The sequence below is a fragment of the Balaenoptera ricei genome, chromosome 16 (genome assembly GCF_028023285.1).
Source record: "Balaenoptera ricei isolate mBalRic1 chromosome 16, mBalRic1.hap2, whole genome shotgun sequence".
NCBI lineage: Eukaryota > Metazoa > Chordata > Mammalia > Artiodactyla > Balaenopteridae > Balaenoptera > Balaenoptera ricei.
The window spans coordinates 121,026,136-121,048,489 of record NC_082654.1 but is presented as its reverse complement, the minus strand read 5'-3'; the positions used below and the strand labels follow the sequence as shown (position 1 = coordinate 121,048,489).

Genomic DNA, 22,354 nt, shown 5'->3' with positions numbered 1-22,354 from the left:
GTATATTACATTGATTGGTTTTTCATATGTTGAACCATCCTTGCACTGCCTCCTGTCTTTGTAATTAAAGTTTTACTGGAACAAAGCCAAACTCATTTGTTTACATATTGTCTGTGGCTACTTTGATACTACAAAGTCAGAAATAAGTAGTTATGACAGAGGCCATATGGTTTGCAAAGCCTAAAATATTTACTATTTGGTCCTTAGAAAACATTTCCTGACTTCTGCTTCTAGAATCATCAGTATCAACGTAGTTCTTTAGTATGTCTTTAGTAGATATTCGCCGGTCTGTACTGACCAATATTGTGTAAATTGCTTTTCTTAATAAACTTACAGTTTATCTTCCTGCCATACAATAAGTCAGGGTTATAATTTGGTTAAGGAGATGTTAGATAAATAATGATTTTTAAGAGAAATGTTAATTTGAATAATGAATTTGTTAATGGCTTTTCTAATTTAACTTCATGGCTTATATTTTAAAATATCACACTCTACGTTGTTTATGGAGTTTATGTTTTCTTTTCCATAGGTGTATGTGGAATTTGATCATCTTGAGTGGGATAAACGAGAGTGGGTTAAAGTTTATGAAGATTTTTCAACCTTCTTGGTGGAATACCACTTAATCTGGGCCAGAAGGAACAACCCTAGCCAGACTCAGGGATCAAAGAGCAAACAGATTCAGTGGCCTGCATTGGTAAGATCTATATTCCTATTTCATTAAGCATTTTCAGTTGTTTGTTTTAAAAGAATAAGAGCTAAATATAAGTTTAGATTTATCTTAGTGATTATAGGTTAATATTCCTGAGGAGGCTCCGAAGTATCTGGCAGATATTTCAAAATACTGCTTTCATTTTGTTAAACAATTCTGTGTGTCTTTTTGTTAGTACTCTTTCAGCATATTTAGTCCATAAATAGTTTATTCTGTTCAGCTAGGGGAAACATGAATTGACGACTGCTGAGAGATACTTGATTGATTTGTATGCAGTGTGAAAGAACTGTGTTGAATGAGACTTTGTAAGTGAACGATAAGAGGGTACTTTTTATAAATCATTCAGTAGCATATAATTTTCCTTAGTTCGTTAAATTTTGTCAAAATTGAGTGAGTCATTGTGGATAATAGCAGATATTTAATGTGAAATTACAGTTGACCCTTGAACAACATGGGTTTGAACTGTGGGGTCCACTTATACATGGATTTTTTTCAATAAATATATACCCCTGTACTGTACTATTTACAGCTGGTTGAATCCGCAGATGGGGAACTGCAGATTTGGAGGGCCAACTATAAAATTATATACACGTATTTTCAACTGCATGGAGGGTCAGGTCATAATCCCCATGTTGTTTAAGGGTCAACTGTAGATGTTAAGGTAATAAGTAAAATTATTTCATATCAGGAGGTATTCCATTTAAGAAAATAGTAGATTTCAATAAATTCTCAATTAGTTTGCAGAGTTTTATAAAAGAAACGTACTAACTAAACAGTATCATTAATTCTGTGGGAAAAAAGCCACACCTCTTTAACCATTGTTATCCCTGTTTCCTGGCAGGGTATTCGGCATTTAATATTTATTCAGTTTGTTTGAATGAAATAATTTTCTTACATTAATATCAAAGAAATATGTTAAAGCCATTGAAACGTTATTTCAGGTATTTGGTATATATATTATCAGGGTAGGTATTTCAGATTTTTTCAACATAAATTAACTACTTACAAGGATAGTTTTACTTGCTGATAATTGTAGTGCTTATAAATTTTCTCTTTTAGTTAGTTAACCCTTTAAAAGTCTGAGGAGTTAAGTGGTTAAAAAGCAAAGACAGAGAGGGAAGGAGAGAGATGATGAAATGAATTAATGGCGTTTTAAAAAGAAAATATAATATGGAAAGATGAAAGGTGATACTTATGAGTTATAGTTTTGATAGGATAGTTTGAATACTCTAGGAAAATAAAGAAGATAATTTTATCCATGATAGATTTTTAAAAAAATATTTGTTGAATGTATATGTTGGATTGTTATTAAAACCATGACTAGCATGCTTTTTGATTCTATAAACCTTAACTCAAAAATTGGAAAAAATCTGTAATTATCACATATATGTGAATTTTGTATGAAAAGTCTCAAAAGCAGGAAGCAGTAATATCAATAATACCAAAAAGTATGCCTTAGTATCATAGTTAAAGAATAAACAGAACTTTAGAAAAATCTTTGCCCTTTATTAGAGAGAGTTAAAATCAAGGTGAATTCCTAATGTATATTTGTAAATTACTGATTTTGGAGAAAATTTCTATTAGGAAATACTGTTTAATAATTTTTATCATAATTTTAGAAATTTGTTTCTGTTGAAAATCTTTTAACCTCACAAAACTACTTGAATAAGCACCAAACTTCTTTTTAAAATTCAACTTTTTTTATATATATAAAAGCAAGTACATATTATTAAAAACTTGGAAAGTGCTAAATGGTATAAACTAGAAAATCATAATCATTCTGTTTTGGCTTCCAAGGAATATCTAACTTAATTCTTTGACATACTTTCTTATAAAATATATTTCTCTGCCTTTTTTTTTCAAGCACAGAGTTAAATAATTTTTTTGAATTGTGGTGCAATGTGCTTAACATAGAATTTTCCATTTTACTTATGTTTAAGTGTGAAGTTTAGTGGCATTAAGTACATTCACATTGTTGTACAGTCTACAGAAATTATTCCATCTTATAGAACTGAAACTCTGTACCAATTAAACATCAACTCCCCATTCCCCCCTTTTCCCAGCCCCTAGCAGCCACCATTTTACTTTCTGTCTCCATGATTTTGACTACTCTGTACCTATATAAGTGGAATCATACAGTATTGTCTTTTTGTGACTGGCTTATTTCACTTAGCACAATGTCTGCAGTGTTCATCCATGTTGTAGCCTGTGTTAGAATTTCCTTCCTTTATATTATTGTATGTACATACCACATCATGTTCAGTCGTTTGTCTGTTGGTGTACACTTGTGTTGCTTCCACCTCTTGGCTATTGTGAAGAATACTGCTGTGCTCTTGGGGGTACATATATCTCTTTGAGACCATGCTTCCACTTCTTTGGGGTAAATATTCAGAAGTGTAATTGCTGGATTATATGATAATTCTATCTCTTAATTTTTTTGCAGTTACTGTCAGAGCAGCCATACTATTTTACATTCTAGCCAACAGTTGCTTTTTTTTTCAGTTTTTTGATAATAGTCATCCTACTGGATATGAGGTGCTGTCTCCTTGTTGTGATTGGCATTTCCCTAATGATTAGTGATGTTGAACATCTTTTCATGTGCTTATTGGCCATTTGTATATCTTCTCTGTATAATGTATATCTTCTCTGGAAAAATGATTCTTCAAATTCTTTGACCATTTTTGAATTGGGTTGTTTGTTTTTATGTTGAGTTTTAGGAGTTCTCTGTAGTATTCTGGATATTAATCCCTTATCAGATTTGATCTGGAAAACATTTTCTATCATTCTGTGGGTTGTCTTTTTACTTTGGTGATAATGTCTTTCCATGCATAACATTTTAAATTTCTCAGTAAGTTAAATTTGTCTATTTTTTCTTTTATTATCTTTGCCTTTAGTGTCATATACAAGAAATCACTGCCAAATCCAGTGTCATGAAGTTTTTGTCATATGTTTTCTTCTGAGAGTTTGATTGTTTTAGGCCTTACGTGTATGCTGTTGATCCATCTTGAGTTAATTTTTGTATAGGGCATTAGATAATGCTCAACTTCATTCCTCTGTTGTGAATATCCAGTTTCCCAGCACCATTTGTTAATGAGACTGTCCTTTCTCCACTGAATGTTCTTGACACTATTGTCAAAACTTCTTTTACCGTATATGTAAGATTTGATTTCTGGGCTCTTTATTCTGTTCCGTTGGTCTCTATGTCTCTCTTTATGCCAGTACCACACTGTTTTGATTTCTGAAGCTTTGTAGGAAGTTTTGAAATCAGGAAGTATAAGTCCCTCAACTTTTTTTATTTTCAAGATCGTTTTGGCTGTTTGGTGTCCCTTGAGATTCCATATGAGTTTCAGGATGGATCTTTCTATTTTTGCAAGAAACATGGGGATTTCTATAGGAATTGCATTGAATGTATAGATCACTTTGGATAGTATTGATCTCTTAACAATAGTAAGCCTTCCAGTCCATGAACACATATCTTTCCGTTTATTTATGTCTCTTTTAAATTTTGTTAGCAATGTTTTATAGTTTCCAGTGTACCAGTGTTTCACCTCTGTGGTTAATTCCTAGGTAATTAATTCTTTTCTGTGCTATTGTGTATGGAATTGTATTGTTAATTTTATTTTCAGATTGTTCATTATTATAGTATAGAAATGCAGTTGACTTCCATGTGCTGATTTTATATCCTTCTGCTTAGCTAACATCCTACTCAATTGTGAAAAAACTGGAAGCTTTTCCGGAAGAGAAGGATGACACTTAGACAAGGGGGAAAAAAAGGCATCTAAATTGAAAAAGAAGTAGTAAAATTATTTGTTTGCAGGTGGTATGACCTTGTGTGGTCACACACACACACACACACACACACAAGCTAATAAGGGAATTCAGAAAAGCAGCAGGATACAAAATCTGTGCTTTCTTTTTTTTTTTTTTTTTTAATAACAGGTGGTGGAAACCTACAGCAGCACTAGGGGCTATGCAAGTTTAGAGGCAGGAGGAATCACTTAGGTTAGGAGGATCAGGCAAGGAGGGATGGGGAGGGGACTGGCATTTGGGGTTTATACTCTTTTTTTTTTTTTTTTTAACAGATTATTTTTTAAAATTTATTTATTTATTTATTTATTTATTTATGGCTGTGCTGGGTCCTCGCCTCTGTACAAGGGCCTTCTCCAGTTGCAGCAAGCGGGGGCCACTCTTCATCGCTGTGCGCGGGCCTCTCACCATCGCGGCCTCTCTTGTTGCGGAGCACAGGCTCCAGATGCACAGGCTCAGCAATCGTGGCTCATGGGCCCAGCCACTCTGCGGCATGTCGGATCTTCCCAGATCAGGGCACGAACCCGCGTCCCCTGCACTGGCAGGCAGACTCTCAACCAGTGCGCCACCAGGGAAGCCCCTGTGCTTTCTTTTAATCATAGTTTTAGCTGAACCTGCATTAAAATTGTAGATCCTGGTTTTTTTTTTTACTTAATGTTTTATCCTATACATTTGTCCTCAAGTTTTATTGGCTGCATAATATTTGATCCTATAATGATCCATTTCCCTAATGTTTGGTATTGTAGTTGTTTCTAATTTTTTGTGATTATAAATAGCTGTAATAAATATCATTATTATAAATATGTAAATCTTTTTCTGAATCCGATTATTTTTAAAACTTAGATTCATGGTAGTAGAATCACAAGGGTATGAACTTGAAAACAAGAAAAATCTAAAAATATCCTAATACTCCACAAATTATTTGAAAGTTGTACTTATTACTCTTGTCCCCAGTGTATGAGTGTTTTCATCTCACCCTGACCCTAACCCCCCAGCTGCCCCCCACCCTGCCTGTAAGCATTGATTACTTATTTTCAGAACATCTTTTAAAACCCAAACATTGGAAAAGGAGGATTTTTACAGTTTGAGAGGTTTAAGAAGTGCAGAATTGAATGTTATTATTTTTATATCTGCTAAATTGATATTTTAAAATACTATTTTATTGTTTTAATTTGCATTTCTTTAATGGGATGAGTACTTTCTCATATTTATTAGGAACTTGTATTTTTGTGAACTGTTTTTTCAATTACTTATTAGGGTTTTGTGTTTTTCTAATATTATGAACTTTTAAAATATTATTACAGATACTGTAACTCTTTGTCATATTTGTTTCATGGTTTGCTCAGCTAGTTTTATGAGAGAAAGTCTATTTGAATTGTATGTTTATATTTAAAGAAAGTCTGTCTAATGTGATATCTTCCTTAATTCAGATAGTCAGGAAGTGTCTTCCTTTCTTCCTGTTTCCTTTCTTTCTTTGTTTCAGGGGGTTGTAAAAATTAATAGAACAAACGATTGAAATCAGAATGTATGATATACTCTAGAAAATAATCATTTTAACTTTCGTAAGACTTGGCAAACATTCATTTATGTATAATACATGTGACTAAGAGTCTATTGTTTATCTGTTCACTAAAATGAGGCTTATTTAAGGAAATCTACAAGCAGCAGTTATGAAACTCAGAATTTTTAAATTCATATAGCATAATGAAATACTATACATACAAATTTGAGTTATTTAGGGATACATATGAGGTAGTAATAGGCTGAAACACAGTAGAAAGTTAGTCTTGTTTTTAATTCTCTACAGATTTTTGTAGAGAATTAAATGTTTGTAATTCTGTGCACCTGATAGTTGCTTTCCTGTTCCTTTGTACTTAAACATATGTTTGTATTATCTTCTTTCCAGTTGTTTCACACCTTGTGTGGTACCTGTTAAATATTACATGTTGGTTATATTATCTAGTCTCCTTCTTATTCTAAGAAATCAGTGGAAACCAACAATATACCTGCTGGTTTTTGGAATCATGACAGGACAAAAAAAATCCTTTTATCTCTTTAACCTATTCTAAAGTTTACTTTAAAAGTTTAAAAATAAATAAAACTTCAATAAAATATGGGATAGTATAATACCCAGGTTACTTCTCTGGAATTGTCTCCTCATCTTTCTTCCCAGGATATCAATAGCAGAACATGTATTGGAGCACCACATATGTAACATGCTGAAGTGGTGTCTTCTTTTTTTTTTTGGCTTGGTCCTGTAGGATCATGGTACCACCTGAGGCCATTTTGATGATGGAGGCCAAGGTAACTTACATTTTTATGTAAGTTACTTAATATGTTGTTAAATTTTATTTTTTAATGAAGCAAAATACTCATGAAATCACATTTATCTGCACCAGGGAAAGAAAGTGTTGCATTCATAATTGAAATCAACGAATCGCCTACCTAACTGGGTTAGGGCCCTGGCTCCATCTCCTTTAGGAAAACCTTCTGTGGGGAGTGGGGCTTCGACCCTAACCCAGCTGGGCTGTAACACTGCTGCATTTTCTAAGGGGCTGAGTTTTCTACTACTTTTCTGCTGACCCAGCCTTCCAGGTCACCCCATCCAGAATTAATTTTACCATCTTGTGCTCCTGTAGAACATTGTTTTTGTACCTTTATTTTAACAACTAGTACATTCTGCTTTGTATTATACCTATTTGTTCACATGTCTGTCTTTCTCTACTAGATTGTAAGTTCTTTGAGGACAGGATCATGTCTTAGTCACCTCTGTATCATCCTAGGACTCTAGCACAGTGCCTTACCCATCTTAGACAGTGAGGAAATGCTTATTTTAAAGTGATAGATTTACTCTATCCCAGCTAGTGAAAAAGAACCCCACTGGGAGTTACAGCAAGTTTCCTGGCTATTACTTTATGCTAAGATCAAAGGACAAGAGAGCATCATCAGCCAGTTGTGGTAAAAATGTGTTTGTTAAGTTACCAATTTTACATGGCAAGTAGTCAAAAACAAACAATAAAAATGTTTATAATAGATGCCCTCTTTCTAATCAAATACAAATGTGATTCCTTAAGTTGTCATGGGGGGAAATGAACTTATATCTTCATTGTCAACTAAATATGCCAATCTACAGTAATTTATCTGAATTTCTGGAATGAGTTTTAGGAAGCTCTGACTTCTCCTTCTTCCCAATGCAACTTTTCCTTTGCTAGATAAGTTATTCTGGTTTGACCAGGAATTGCGATCAGATCATAAGCATGTGAGCCTTCATCAATATGTTTCCTTTAGGCTTTTTGCCTAGTGAAAATACTTTTTAGTTGCTCTCTGTTCTGAAAGAAACCTTCTCAAAGTAGAACAGAATTCACCTCTCTTTGGGACAGACTTACATTTATGTCTCTTATATTTCCAAACTTGGTTAGATTATGACTTCAACCAAATTTTACTGAAATGTGAAGATATGCCACATTCCAGCTATGAAATGAGCTTTCACATAAATTCATTTAGAAAGTTTTTACATATCGATAGTTGAGTTTTCAGAATTAGAATTTAAGTTTTACAGTTCTTTGTACTTCAGTAAATAATGAAATGGTAGTAAAGATAATAAACCTTCAGGATTATTATTTCTCAGGAAGGTAAAGCACTTTAAGAGATCAAATTATATATAGTAAAGTATTAGATTTTTTTAAATAACAAAGTCTAATACTAGAAAGGATTCCAGTGAATGAGCATGTCTTTCATTTCTTGTGGGTCATAAAATGACATTATTTGGGGGGAAAGTATTATTTTGTAAGGACCATAAAGAAGTTTCTACTCTTTGATTCATTAATTCTACTCTTAGGAAATTATCCTTATAAAATAATTCTTAAAAAAGTAAGAATTATAGTCAGTTCAGCCAATGTTTATCAGATACCTAATATGAGCCAGATAGTCCTGCAGATAGAAAAATTAAAGGTATAATGTTACATGCAGGAAGTTGTTCATTAAGTCCTACTAAAGAAGAAAAAAAGAAACAACTTTGATGTCTGAAAATCTGTGAATGGTGTTAATTTTCTGAGAGATTATGCAGCTTTAAACATTGTAATTATGAATACTTTAGAGAAACATGGACAAATAAAATTTAAGTAAAAAACAAATCTTGATTATAGTGGTGTTAAAATTCTGTACTTAGAAAGTATTATAAAGTAATTAAAATTATTCTTTTAGAATGGAAGGCATATGCCTGATTATAATTTGTCTTGTCAATAAAAACAACTATTATTTCCCAAGATATTGGAAATTCTGATGTAATTAGTTTGTCTTGCAGTTTTTATTTTGGAAATAGTTTTCTTCAAATGAATTAGTTTAGTTTGTTTTAGGCTACTGTTGATATACTTTGACATATGCTTTTTATGTTAATACAGCATTTTTAATATCTATTCTTAATAGTACAAAGAATTAAGACTTTCTAATAAAAGTGACAATTGAAACAATGACCAAGTAAAATATAATAAAGATTATTTAAGATTTGTTTTTAATTCAGTCTGAATTACTGTTTACTCATAGATTTACATGGCATGATATGACCTTAGAGATCTTCTAGTCATAGATTCAGAGAATGTAATTGCTGAAAAAGACAACAGAAACCTAGCAGTCATCTAGGAAGGCAATGTAATATATTAAGAACATAAGCCTTGATGTTGGATTTCCTGGTTCAAATCTCTACTCTGCCCTTTGCTCTTAATATCTGGATGAAATTAAATCATTTATTCTCCCTATGTCTCACTGTCTTCATAATAGTAGTACCTACCATGTAGAGTTGTAAAGGTTAAGCAACAAAATATGTAAATAAAAACCTCAGAACAGCAAGGTCCTACTGTGTAACAGGGAACTATATTCAATGTCCTGTGATAAACCATAATGGAAAAGAATATTAAAAAGAAAAAAGAATGTCTATATGTATATAACTGAGTCAGTTTGCTGCACAGCAGAGATTGGCACAACATTGTAAATCAACTCTACTTCAGTTAAAAATTAAATTAAAAAAAAAAAAACTTTTGTATAGCACAGCAATGAGTTTAACCAACTGTACAGTTTTTAGGTGTAATCCCGCAAGACTGCCTCTCTTACAAGTTTGAGGGTTTCCCAGACCTATTCTTCAGTTTGATAATTCACTACAAGGACTCATAAAGCTCACTGAAAACTGTGATACTTGTGCCTGTGATTTATTGCAGAGCCAGGATGCAAATTAAAATCAACCAAGGGAAGAGATGCCTAGGGCACAAAGTACAGGAGGGTCTACACATGGACCATGAAATTCATAGACAGCATTATCTCCTTCTGGCCACAAAGTGTGACAGTTGCAGAGTATTGCCAACCAGAGAAGCTCCCTCGAGCCTTTGCTGGCCATAGTTTTCATTGGAGCTCAAGCACATACTGTCTGCATATCTGAGCTGTAGTCTCTATTTCTTTCTGGAGATCAGACTAATACCTTTAGTTATCACTTACTCTAGAAGTTGAAACTGATATTGAAATATCTAAAGTCCCCATCATAAATTAATTGTTGGACAGTCCAGTGGCCAAAGCCCTGAAGCAAACAAAGACACTCTTATCACAGGGGCCTAAAGATCACCTCCCAGTAGCTGAAATCCAGACCAGACCTCTCTTTGGGTAGGTAGGGTTGCTTCTTCACTAGACAGGCCACCCCCATAGCCTTTAGCCTATGCTGTCTTACAGCAAAACAGTCATATTTGTCTAGACATCTGAATTTAGTATAGCATTTATATGACAGTCACAGTAATAGTAATAGTATGAACATACTCTACATTTGGAAGTGCCAGTGTTGAGTAGGGATAGATTTAAAGAAACTGCTAATCTGATTTATAAAGCCATTACATACGTTTTCATATTCTTGTAGTAACTTATTATTTATTTTCCCTCATGATCTACCACTATTTGTACCTTATGATAAACTTGTACAGAACTATTTAGTATAGAAATTAGCTGATGGTTAGCTAAATCTAGTTATTCCCCAGACCATTCTTCTTCTATCAGTATTACATTCTGAGAAGGCTCAATTTTCTGATACAGTTAATTATCAGTATTATTATAAGACTTACATAAGGTAATTGAATCTTACAGTGATAGTGTTCTGTCATATCGTAGTATGGTCATGAGACAGTTCAGTTTCACTAAAGAACGATCAGTCATTATTGCAGAGGAATTTGCTATGCTCCTAACGGAATTGAATCTTGCCCATATATCAGATATTATTATGGACAGGCTTAGTTAACAATTGGCCCTTACTCATTTTTTTCTGGATTCTAAGTCAGTTTAGAACAAAGTCAATCACCCTGTCTTAGTTCACAAGCTTGTACTAAGACTGTTTTCCATTGTGTGGTGTTAAGAAGTAAGGCCCACTTCTCTACTACAGGGAGTACACAAGGAGTATTGAGAATTATATTAATTATATTAATATTATAACTATCTTATAGGATATGTCTTATTTTGATTAGTCATAGGGGCAAGGGCAGTCATAGTGCATTGGTATAAATTACAGGTGCCCCAGAAAAACTTCCATAGGTTTAGAGGTATGTAGGAATCCCATGGGTGTGCTACTTGAGCCTTAGCAGCTAAGATGGAGGGCCATTTTCCCAAGGCTATTTTGACCTCAACCTGTGAAAAGGACCTTTTGGGTCAGAGTACAAGTCCTTTCCCAGTGCTGGTGCCTAGCATTATTTGTTGAGTCTGCCTGACCCATTTCACTAAAACCTCATTATTTTCATAGGCTGATTGCCATCCCTTGCCTTCCTCCTGGAAGAGACCTCCCTCTAATCTCCTTATTCTAGTTAGCAAATCTTTTTCTTCCTAAGCTTGGCCAGGTGTTAGGATCTGCCCCAGTATCTCCCTGACTTTCTTCTTAACTGTTACAGATAACAAGAATCAAGAGATAATATAGTTAGCTCATTTAAAAAATTTTACATTTCTTTATGTATCCAGTGAGCCAGATCTCTATGAGTTGGATCCATCATTTCTAAATTTCACTGGTAACTTTCACCTCTGCTAACTGATCATTATACAGCTACAGTTCCAAACCATGGGTGGTCAAAGGGCCACCTGGGAGTCAAAAGGTTTGTCCTCCACCATCCTCTCATTCTTTTCCCAAACTACATAGTAGAGGTGGTTAGCATTTGTTGCACAAATCCCACTTCTGACACCAACTCACTAAGCTCAGCCAATTGTACAGTTTGAGCAAACAGTCTCTGCAAGACAGCCCTTCTGACGCCATTGCAAGTTCAAGGCTTTTGAAAACCACCCTCAGTTCAATTAATTTGCTGGAGGGACTCATGGAACTCACTGAAAACTGTTATGCTCAAGCCCATAGTTTGTTACAGAGAAAAGATACAAACTGAAATCAATAAAAGGTACAGACTCCCATAGGAGTCTAGACGTGGAGCTCCTGATCATCATCTTTTTGTGGAGTCATGGATAGTGTTATCTCTTCCTGGCTACAATGTATGACAGTATGCATAGATTATTGTCAAACAGGAAAAGCTAAGTCAAGCCTTTGGTTTTGTTTGTTTTTATTGGAGCTTGATCACAAACTGTTCACATGGCTGACTTTTAGTTTCTAGCCCCTCCCAGACTGTCAGACTAATATCTTTAGTTATCACTTCCTTTGGAGTTCACAGGTGATAATGTATGGCTCAAAGCCTCATCATAGGTCACAGTGAATTATTCTTTGGATATAATTTATTAAAAATCTTTATATCCTAAAATTATTTTGGAATCTTTTTCTTGATTATTTGACCTTTCTATTATAAGTATTTCCCATATCTCTTTGTCTTTTTTGTTATGCTTGGAATTGCTAGGGATTTTTGTTTTGTTGCTGTTATAATTCATAGCAGCCAAAAGCAGCTAGCCATATAAAATAAATATAGAGATTGTTGGTTCCATTTTCTTCTTGTCCAGAAATATGGTTGCCTGTCTACCATGTGTTCTCATTTGAGAAATTATTTTCAGTTCTTGTGGGGAAAAACTCTGCTTTGGTGTTGAGTTTTAAATGCTTGCCTCTTTACAAAAGTAGCTTCTCTTTCACTGTATAAATACTTTTTTGTTTTAATTTATAAATGGTTACAAGTAACTTAAAATGCAGCAGCATTATATATATGTCACATGATAATTTCATTCATGCAGTAAATATTTTTTAACATTTATTATGTGCTAAGCATTATGTAAGTACTGTAAATCCAACAAGTATGGTCCTTGCTGTCTGACACATAATTATTTAAAAGCAACTGTGAAGAGTTCTATGAAAAATACAGATCTCCCTTGATACTGTTGTAAAGCTTATTTATACTTCCATTTGAAAAAATATGATGTAAGTTTTCTTACATGTAATAATATAAGTAATATAACATCATTAGGTTTTTGAGGGCTTACCAAGTTCCAGGCATTTTTCCCAGTGTTTTTGTATCATCCCTTGGAGACTGATATTTTTATTATCCCTGTTTTACAGATAGGCAAACTTGAGACATGGTATAGTTAAGTAAGTTACTGAGGAAAGAAATAACTATTGAAAAGTTTAAATAATTATGTAAGATTAAAAGTGATAATCTTTTCTCATTCTCTTTCATGTATTTCCCATAGGTATCCCTAGTTAACAGATCGTTATATGTCCTTTTAGAATTCCCCACTTTTCCTCCCTTCTCGGTAAATATGCAAATATTCTGCAAAAGTCTTGTTTTAAAACTAAATAGATAACTTACTATGCATGTACTGCTTTATGAATTAAACGTGATTTTGATATCTTAAGGTTGTAAAGTTGAAATGGATATGTGAACCATGAAAGATAGGCAAATCATTGTAGCATCTTGTAAACTGGGTAAACCCGAAGATAATTGTGCTAATCTTGGGGCTCCCCTAGGGATTTCAAAGAATATAAGAATGATTTCCAAGATCTTTTCTATTCTTCAGGAGGATTTGAAGGTAAGGTGTATCAAAATAATTCACTTTCACAGTGAAGAAAAGGAGGGCTAACCTTCTTCGGTGAAAAAAATACAGATTAAGAAATGTTTTTATCATTTTGAATGTCTGTCTCCTACTTTTAATTGAGTAATGCCAGGAAATCTCTGGTATTCTCTCCCCACCCCACCCAGTATTCCTACATATAGTGTGTTTGCGGACAAAGTTTATCTTTTATAATCTATGAAGTAGTGGTCAATCATATATATGTAGTGGTGGTAGATACGGATTTGGATGAAGTCATTTGCAGTCCTTTTCTTACTATGATGCAGCAGTGCTATGTACTGATATATAGATTGTGTAACCCTAATACTGTTATAATTTTAAATTTAAAATAAATGCTATTTAAGCTTAGTTTTTCCTCTCCTCATTGGAGTACAAGGAGTCCATTTAAATATAGCATATCTGAAGAACATTTGAGTAATTCTGGAACACCAGATGAATTTTATTTTGGAAAAACAGTGATGCATGTAGTCTGCTATTTCAGCTTAATTATGGTGTTACGGAGCTTTAAATCAGCTTGTCTTAAAACTTCATCATTGTGTAGTCCAAATAAAGCTGGATCTGCTTGACTCCTGACTTGGTACCCCTCTCATCATTACATATTATCTAAAATTAACGCACGTGAGCAAACAGTGTCTTTTTTGAATAAGTACCTAGAGAAGACAACACAGAGCACAGAACAAAACTTCTACAAAATCTTTGTGTGTTTCTCTTAAACCAAGAGCTACTCTCATACAACTGTCCCTCAAAAAATTTTTTTGCCTGCTGCTCAACCTTTGACCTTTCTTTGTTCATCCACAAAACTGCCTGAATCTTTCTCTTTCAAGAGAAGCTTTATACCCTTTCTTATGTAAATAAATTTCTCACGTAAATAAAAAACCTCTGTTTCAGGGTTTTTATAAATGGTGTGAAGGCATTAGGAATCCTTGTGATAATGGAACAGTTCTGTATAATGGTTGTGGTGGTGGTTACATGAATCTTGCACATAGGATAAAATTGAATAGATTGCGTGCACACACACAACTATGAGTGCATGTAAAACTGGTGAAATGAGATTTGTAGTTTGTACCAGTATCAGTTTCCTGGTTTTGACATTATGCTATAGTTCTATAAGATGTTACTGTTAAAAGAAACTAGGTGACTTTTTTGCAATGTCCTGTGAAGGTGTAATTATTGCAAAATAAAAAGAAAAAAAAAGTAGGTCATAACACATGTGAGAGAAATTTGAGAAACACTTTCTTTTTACTTTTTTTTTAAACAAAGTCTCCATTCTCCTCAACAAAGTGCTGTTAGGCATTTATTTTAATTAAAGTAGATTAAATTTTTAAAAAGTAATATAAAGGTTATTGATTAACACAAATAGCCAAAAGATTAGGAAATGATAAAAATTGTAGAATAAACTAAAGAAATTGAAAATTCAAATAGAAAATACTCTGAACAATAAAGGTAAAAGAAAGTAAATGTAAAAGTTAACTAACTTATTTTCAGAAATAGAAGAAAGTAAAAAAATATACAAGTTCATATAAAAGTCCCTGTTTAGCATGTTCATCTCAATTGTAATAAATAAAATAAAAACATAACATCATTAGTTTCAGAGATCTAAAAAATGATATAAAAATGAAAAAATGGTTAAAATAAAGAAATGGTTAATATAAGGAGGATCCAGCTAGTTGGACACAGTAAATAATATAATACAATTAGAAATTTAAAAATTAGAGAAAAGATGTCAAAACAATGAAAAAACATGAACAGTTTGAGGTCAAGGAAATTAAACATGTAAAATTTCATTGGCGTTACAGAAAAAAAGACATCCGGTGACCACCTTTCTCTTATCTCTCACTTAGTAATATGAGGGAGGTTCGTTGATGGGACAGTAAATTCATAATGACCTTCTTTAAATCATTTATTGTAGTTGTGGCTAACTTGTACTTATGTTTACAGTTAAGTGCCTGATTACTATAAAAATGATAATTTGGTAATGGTTTTAAAAAGACTTCCGAATGTTTTGGTTCTCAAAAAGTGTCAGTCGGTTATTATGAATACATTTTCCAAATGAAAATCTAATTTTCACCTGCTTTGCTTAGAACCCTTCAGTGTCTTCTCATCTTAAGAAAAAGACCAAACATCCATTTATAAGACTTTGCATGATCTTGCCCTTCTAGCCGTATGAACCACCCACACATCCCCACCCCCTGTTGCCCCATTGTTCTTCATAGCCCATCCCTGTAATTTTCTTTGAATTCTTAAAAAATACCATATTTTCTCCTGCCTTGGCACATTCTGTTCTCTCAGCTTAGAACACTTTCCCAGTTAATTTATACCTCAAATATTACTTCATTTCTTCGTGGAAGGCCTCTCTAAACTCATGGTTTAAATTGAGGAAAGTACTTAGTAAATTTTCCTAATTTCATTTATCACAGTTATAATTTTGCATATTTTATGTGATTATTTGATGAATGTCAGCCTGCTGGTAGATTGTATACCCCATGGAGGCAGGACCGTGCTTGTTTTTGTTCAGCATTGCAATCCCTCTCCTTCGTTAGTGAAACACTGAATTAGACTTAAAATTCATCACACTCTCCTCTTTATTTTTGACTGTTTTATTGCTTTGTCTCTGTGCTGTATTTCCTCTGACCTGTCTTCTAGTTTACTTACTCTTTTCAGTGGTATTTAATAAGCTTTTATTCATTCATTGCTTTTTCAAAAATTTTCAACGAATCTATTTTCTTATACCCTAGAAGTTTTTTTGATTCTTTTCCAATTCTGCTTGCCCTTTTTATAAAAAAATTAAAAATTCTGTTTTCTATACATATTTCTAAAGTTGTCTTTTATTTCTTTAAACATACATTACTTGTATTTATTCTGTTAACCTGTGTCTGTTAATTCTCACGTCTTAAAGTTTTTCCTGTTTTGCTGTCTCTGCTGGTTCTCAGCCATGCTACCTTGTGTTTAGTTAATTTTTAACTCTCCACTCCCCCTTTCCAGGCAAAGATGGTTGGGGGATTTTTGTGACAATATTGTTAAGTCTAGAATGAAGGTAGATTTCTCCAGAGAGGATTCGCTATTCAGTCTGCCATATATCTGGGGTGACACCATCATGATGGTCTTAGATCACTTTAAATTCAAAGCTTAAAGTTTTTTGTATTACTAAGGTAATGTGAATGAATCCATGTGAGGGCTGATTTGTGGTTACAACTTCAAAGGAAATTTTAAAAATTGTATTTGCTCAATACCAACCCAGCTTTCTTTGCAGACCCAAGAAAGTGGAAAGAATTGGGTAGGTTTACTCTTATCTCAAGGTGTGATTTGTTAGCCCTTTGTGGTTCCAGGTAACTGCGGGTGAATCTCTTGCTAGCCTTCTCTCTTTGAGCAGACTGTGGCTTTTGCATTCTGTTACTGTTTCCCCAAAATCTCTATAAACTTCAGCTCAAGTGTGCCCCCATTCAGCAAATGCTCTCGGGGTAAGAGTCTCTATGCAGGTCCTGTTTTTTAATATGACGATTTAGAAGTAAGTGAAATTAATGTTTTCTAGGAATTGCAGACCTAAAGTTAGTGTTGTACTAATTTAATCCATGTTTCCAAATTATTCACATGTAGATTGTAATTGGTCATGAGTTTTAAAATTGTTTGCTCATATAGATCCCTTCAATTCATGTCATGTGTTGGTACTACTTCTATGCTAAACTTATATGACTTTGAAAATGAAAAAAGTTGTTTTAAACAATTGTTGATATATTTATTAATCATAAGTAAAATGGTAGAATGACTTTCAAGTTAATAGTAAGGTTTTTAAAATACATGAAAAAGAAACATAAGAAAGCACTTAGTATGCACTTTTCAAAGTTACAGGAAAGATTTAAGTGTTCATTTGTGAAATAGCATTGAAACAAGTGGGGAGATCTTTTCAGATAAATAATAAGTAAAAATATTTTTATTCCTTTTGCATAATTTTATAGGTAGAAATTTTTATGACATTACGGGATGCTTAGGATGTAGAAATAGTAAGTACTTTCCTCTTTAGTTATAAGCTGGGTTGCTTATAACATTAAGGGTTTTTAAAACCCTAAATTTCTAAATAGTATGTTTATTTAGAGACTGTTTACTTACCATCAATTCTTACTGCCTGAAATCTGTGAATTATTCTTTCAGTGAATTTAGGATGTTATTAAATTTATTACCCTTCCCTCATACCTCCCACAATGCTATATTCTCTCTATATCTAACTGCTTGTGCTTAGCACTTCCAAAAAATACCATACAGTTTAACGTCTCTGTTCTTTTGTTCATGCTTTTTCCTTACCTATAAAGTCTTTTCACCTATTTCTGCTTATTAAATCCCTACAAATCCAGAGTAACTCATATACCGCCTTCATTTTAAGAATTCCATTGATTGCAATCAGAGAATCCTCTTTGTAAGTACATTGAACATTTCTGTGAGTCCTTGCATTCTAGTCATTGCTATATGTGCTTGCCTTCCCTACTTTTCTTTGAGCACTTTGAGGGTAAGAATTGATGATGCTTTATTTTTATTTTTGATTTCTCTTTCCCCAAGAGATTCCCTTAGAGGTATCTCTATCCCCAAGGTACTAGAGCATAGTATCTTGAACATCATTCACATATAGTATGTGACAACACAAAAACATTATTAATAACTTTTTACTTCACACCAGGCACTTTTAAAAGTATCATCTAATTAAATCTTTACAACATTCTTATCATCTACATTTTGCAGGTGAGGTAACTGAAGCTTATGAGGCAAGCAACTTGTCTGTGGATCTACAGCTTGCGATTGGCAGACCTGGGACTAAAGCATAGGCTATCCCCACCCAAGGTCCTTATATTTAACCTTGTAAGCTATTTGTAGAAATGTATCATACTTATGGATTATATAAAGCGTCTTGTTAGTCATGTTGTGAACTCTGGACTAGTCTTAAACAACTAGTACAACTCCATAGTCCCATGGTGTGAGGAGATGACACAAATTCTCATCACTGACCCAATGACACCTGCTTTAGCATATGTCTCTTGATGAAATACCGAGACTTTTTTTGGTACCTTGATGACACTTGAATGTTTTCTTAACGTTATCATTGGTAAGCAATCTTTGGGTTGCTTTGCTTTAAAAATGGATTATACTTAGTAGGCTTTGGGTCTTAATTTTCTTTTTGATAAATCTCTAAATATTTGTTTTTACTACAGTGAGTTCAGGATAAATGCCTTGGGCTCATATTAACAAATACAGTTTTCTTATGAAAGTTTTTTTGCTTTTTTAAACAAAAAGATATACATTTGAAGATGACAAGAGTCCAGGCTACATTATAGCTTAGAGAATAAAATGTTTTCTGTTTCCATCCCCTGTTTGAATTTGCAAGCAGAAAAAGAATTGCATGGCAGTTTCTGGGTTTTTAATGTTCCTAGGACTTTCTTATGCTGCTTTATACCAGGAGGAGGTGAGAAATGGTTATGTTATTGTCCATTTATGGAATATATTTTCTCTATTCAGTTGTCTGTTTTTAGCCCCTCCATCTAAATAGCTACTATGCTGAAAATGGAGGTTCTTGACTTAAATTAGGTAACTTGTTCATTTGCATATTAGTTATGGGCAGGTTAAGCTTAAGCCTTAGAGTTGCCATACTTTAAAGAGGCCATTTGGGATCTCACTGAGGTTAATGTTTTACTGGAGATAGGCAAGCAACCTCAGCTAACTCCCAGTAAGTCTCGTTTCTCATTTACAGTTGTGTAAATCATTAACATTTTCTTAATATAGTTTCACATCAGCACTGCTGACAACCTTGAAACCTAAATCTGTGAGTGTGTGTATAACACTTAAATGTGGGACTTTTGTCTTTGTTCTTAGTTTAAAGGTAATAGTAATTTAAAATAACTTACTATTATCTCATTAGGTGAAAACAAGATGTAGGGTTATAAATATAGTTTTATACTATTTTTTTTTTTCAAAATAAGTTTAAGATAGGTGAGAAAAATCAATACATATGTTTGTATCTACTTATATGCACTTAAAGGAACTCTGCAGTAATCCTGGTTACCTTCATGTGTATGTTTCAGATGGGGGTATTTGTTTGGAGGATAGATAGAGGAAAGGAGAGAAAAAGGGATGGAATTTCTTCTGAATATTGTCTTATGTATTTTGAGAACCATTGGAATGTATGGTCTATTAAAAATTTTTTTCAATCTGTTTACTCATTGACCTCTATGCCTTTCCATAACTGCAGTTAAGGAAACTCGTTTCCTTTGTTTCTGATTGAATGTTCATATATGAAAAAAAAAATGAATCAGAGATTAGATTGTAAAATGTATCTATATAATATATACTTGTATAAAAATTTGTTTTTCATTTTTTACCTTTATTCCATACTGTGGAATAGTAAAAGTTTGTTGAAAATGGCACCCTTCAGGGGCCAACTTTACTCTTAATGTGAAAATACAGTTGGTATGCTGTATCATGTAGGAGCACCTAGATCCAGACTCTTTTTTTTTTAATTAATTAATTAATTTTTTTTTTTTTTTTTTGCTGTGTTGGGTCTTCGCTTGTGTGCAAGGGCTCTCTCTAGTTGCGGCGAGCGGGGGCCACCCCTCATCGTGGCGCACGGGCCCCTCACCATTGCGGCCTCTCTTGTTGCGGAGCACAGGCTCCAGACGCGCAGGCTCAGTAGTTGTGGCTCACGGGCCCAGTCGCTCTGCAGCATGTGGGATCCTCCCAGACCAGGGCCCAAACCCGCGTCCCCTGCACTGGCAGGCAGACCCTCAACCACTGCGCCACCAGGGAAGCCCCAGACATTTTTAAAACTTCTTTTCCCCAAAACTGAAGTTCTCATTAGCCAATGAATTTTTTTTTTAAACTTTAAAAAATTTATCTATTCTTTTTTTTTTTTTTTCCCCTGGCTGTGTTGGGTCTTCGTTGCTGCATGCAGGCTTTCTCTAGTTGAGGTGAGCGGGGGCTACTCTTCATTGCGGTGTGCAGGCTTCTCACTGCAGTGGATTCTCTTGTTGTGGAGCACAGGCTCTAGGCACACGGGATTCAGTAGTTGTGACACGCGGGCTCAGTAGTTGTGGCTCGCGGGCTCTAGAGCTCAGGCTCAGTAGTTGTGGTGCACGGCCTTAGTTGCTCTGCAGCATGTGGGATCTTCCTGGACCAGGGCTTGAACCCGTGTCCCCTGCATTGGCAGGCGGATTCTTAACCCCTGTGCCACCAGGGAAGCCCTGAATTTTAAACTAGTGTTTAAAATGACATTTTAATTGAGCCAAATTATGGTATGAAGGAGAAGGGGTAATACACTGTGACACTGACTGATACTCTAAGATAATTTAAAATAGTAGCAAAGTAGGAGGAAATACAAACAGACTATTGTTTATCATAGGCTAAGTGCCTTCTCTTAATTGATTTTTCTTTTGGCCTTATTTTAGTCGTTTTTTTTTCTTTCCAGCTACTCAGAGAAATTTTATAAGTGGTATCTAATCCTACTTCAAAAAATTGCTTTTATTTCCTGATTATAAAAGTTACAAATGTTCATTCCAGGATTTTTGACAGACACAGAGAGTTGTAAGGACTAAAATATAGAAGTCATCCTTAATATTTGGCCAGAAATAACCACTGTTAAGAATTGGATCCACTTTCTTTCAGGCTGCCTGTACTTTTTTTCTGTCTTCTTTATGTAAACATCAATAGCTTTACTTTTATAAGCGCTTAAGTACAATTTCTGAAAAAATTAGTTTTTGAAAAAAACATGTATACAGTAACATTCATTTATTTATCCCCACGTACAGTTCGTGAGTTTTGGTAAATTTATAGGCTCATGTAAGCGCCACCACAATTGGGATACAGAATGGTTCCCTCACGCTCAGAAATTTGTGCTGCCCCTTTGTACTCCTGACCTCTGGCAACCACTGAAATGTTCTTTGTTTATAGTTTTCACACTTTTCAGAATGTCATATACTATAAATGTATTCACACTGTATGTAACCTTTTGATGCTGGCTTCTTTCATTTAGCATAATGCTTGGAGATTCATCCATGCTATTCCATGTATCAGTAGTTTGTTGCTTTTATTAATGAAGAGTATTCCATTGTAACATAGTTTGTTGATGCATTTACTCATTGAAAGATAAATTCGGTTGTTTCTAGTTTGGGGTGATAATGAATAATGCTCCTAAAAACATTCATCTACATGTTTTTGTATTAATATAAACTTTACTTCACTTAGGCAGATACCTAAGAGGAAGACTGCTGGGTCATTATGGTAAGATGGTATTTGATTTCTTAAATAACTGCCAAACCGTTGTCCAGAGTAGCTGAAATGTTTTGGGAGTTCCAGTTGCTCTTTATCTTCACTTGATGTTGTCGAGTTGGTTTTTGTTTTATTTTAGACATCCTATTAAGTGTGTAATGGTACATCATTGTGGTTTAATTTGTTTTTCCCTTATAGTAATGGGTGTTGAGCTTTATTCATGACCTATTTACTATCTGTTTTTATTAGAGAAGTCACTGATCAAATCATTTGCCCATTTAAATTCTTTTTAATTTTTGAATTTTGAGAGTTGTTTTTTTAAAAAACTTTGAATATAAGTCCTTTTTCAGATAACGTGATTTGCAAATATTTTCTCCCAGTCTGTAGCAACAGTTTTTTAAAATTGAAGGATAGTTGATTTACAGTGTTGTGTTAGTTTCAGGTGTACAGCAGAGTGATTCAGTTATATTTATATATACATATTTTCAGATTATTTTCCATTATAGGTTATTTCAAGATATTGAATATAGTTACTTCTGCAAGTAGAGCAAAGATGTGAAGTATATATATATTGACAAAATCTTTATTCTT

At 33.8% G+C, this 22,354-nt stretch overlaps 1 protein-coding gene across 6 annotated transcripts in view; it reads left to right on the top strand.

The window, feature by feature from the left end:
- Positions 1–22,354, top strand: part of JMJD1C (jumonji domain containing 1C) — a 316,251-nt gene that overhangs the window by 133,581 nt on the left and 160,316 nt on the right. For all 6 annotated transcript variants that reach the window (XM_059899599.1, XM_059899594.1, XM_059899595.1 and 3 more), the window contains exon 2: positions 530–694. Coding sequence is in view for 5 of the 6 variants with exons in the window: in XM_059899594.1 (XP_059755577.1) it covers positions 530–694 (165 nt within the window). In the remaining variant the exon portion in view is untranslated. The remainder of the gene's footprint in view (positions 1–529; positions 695–22,354) is intronic.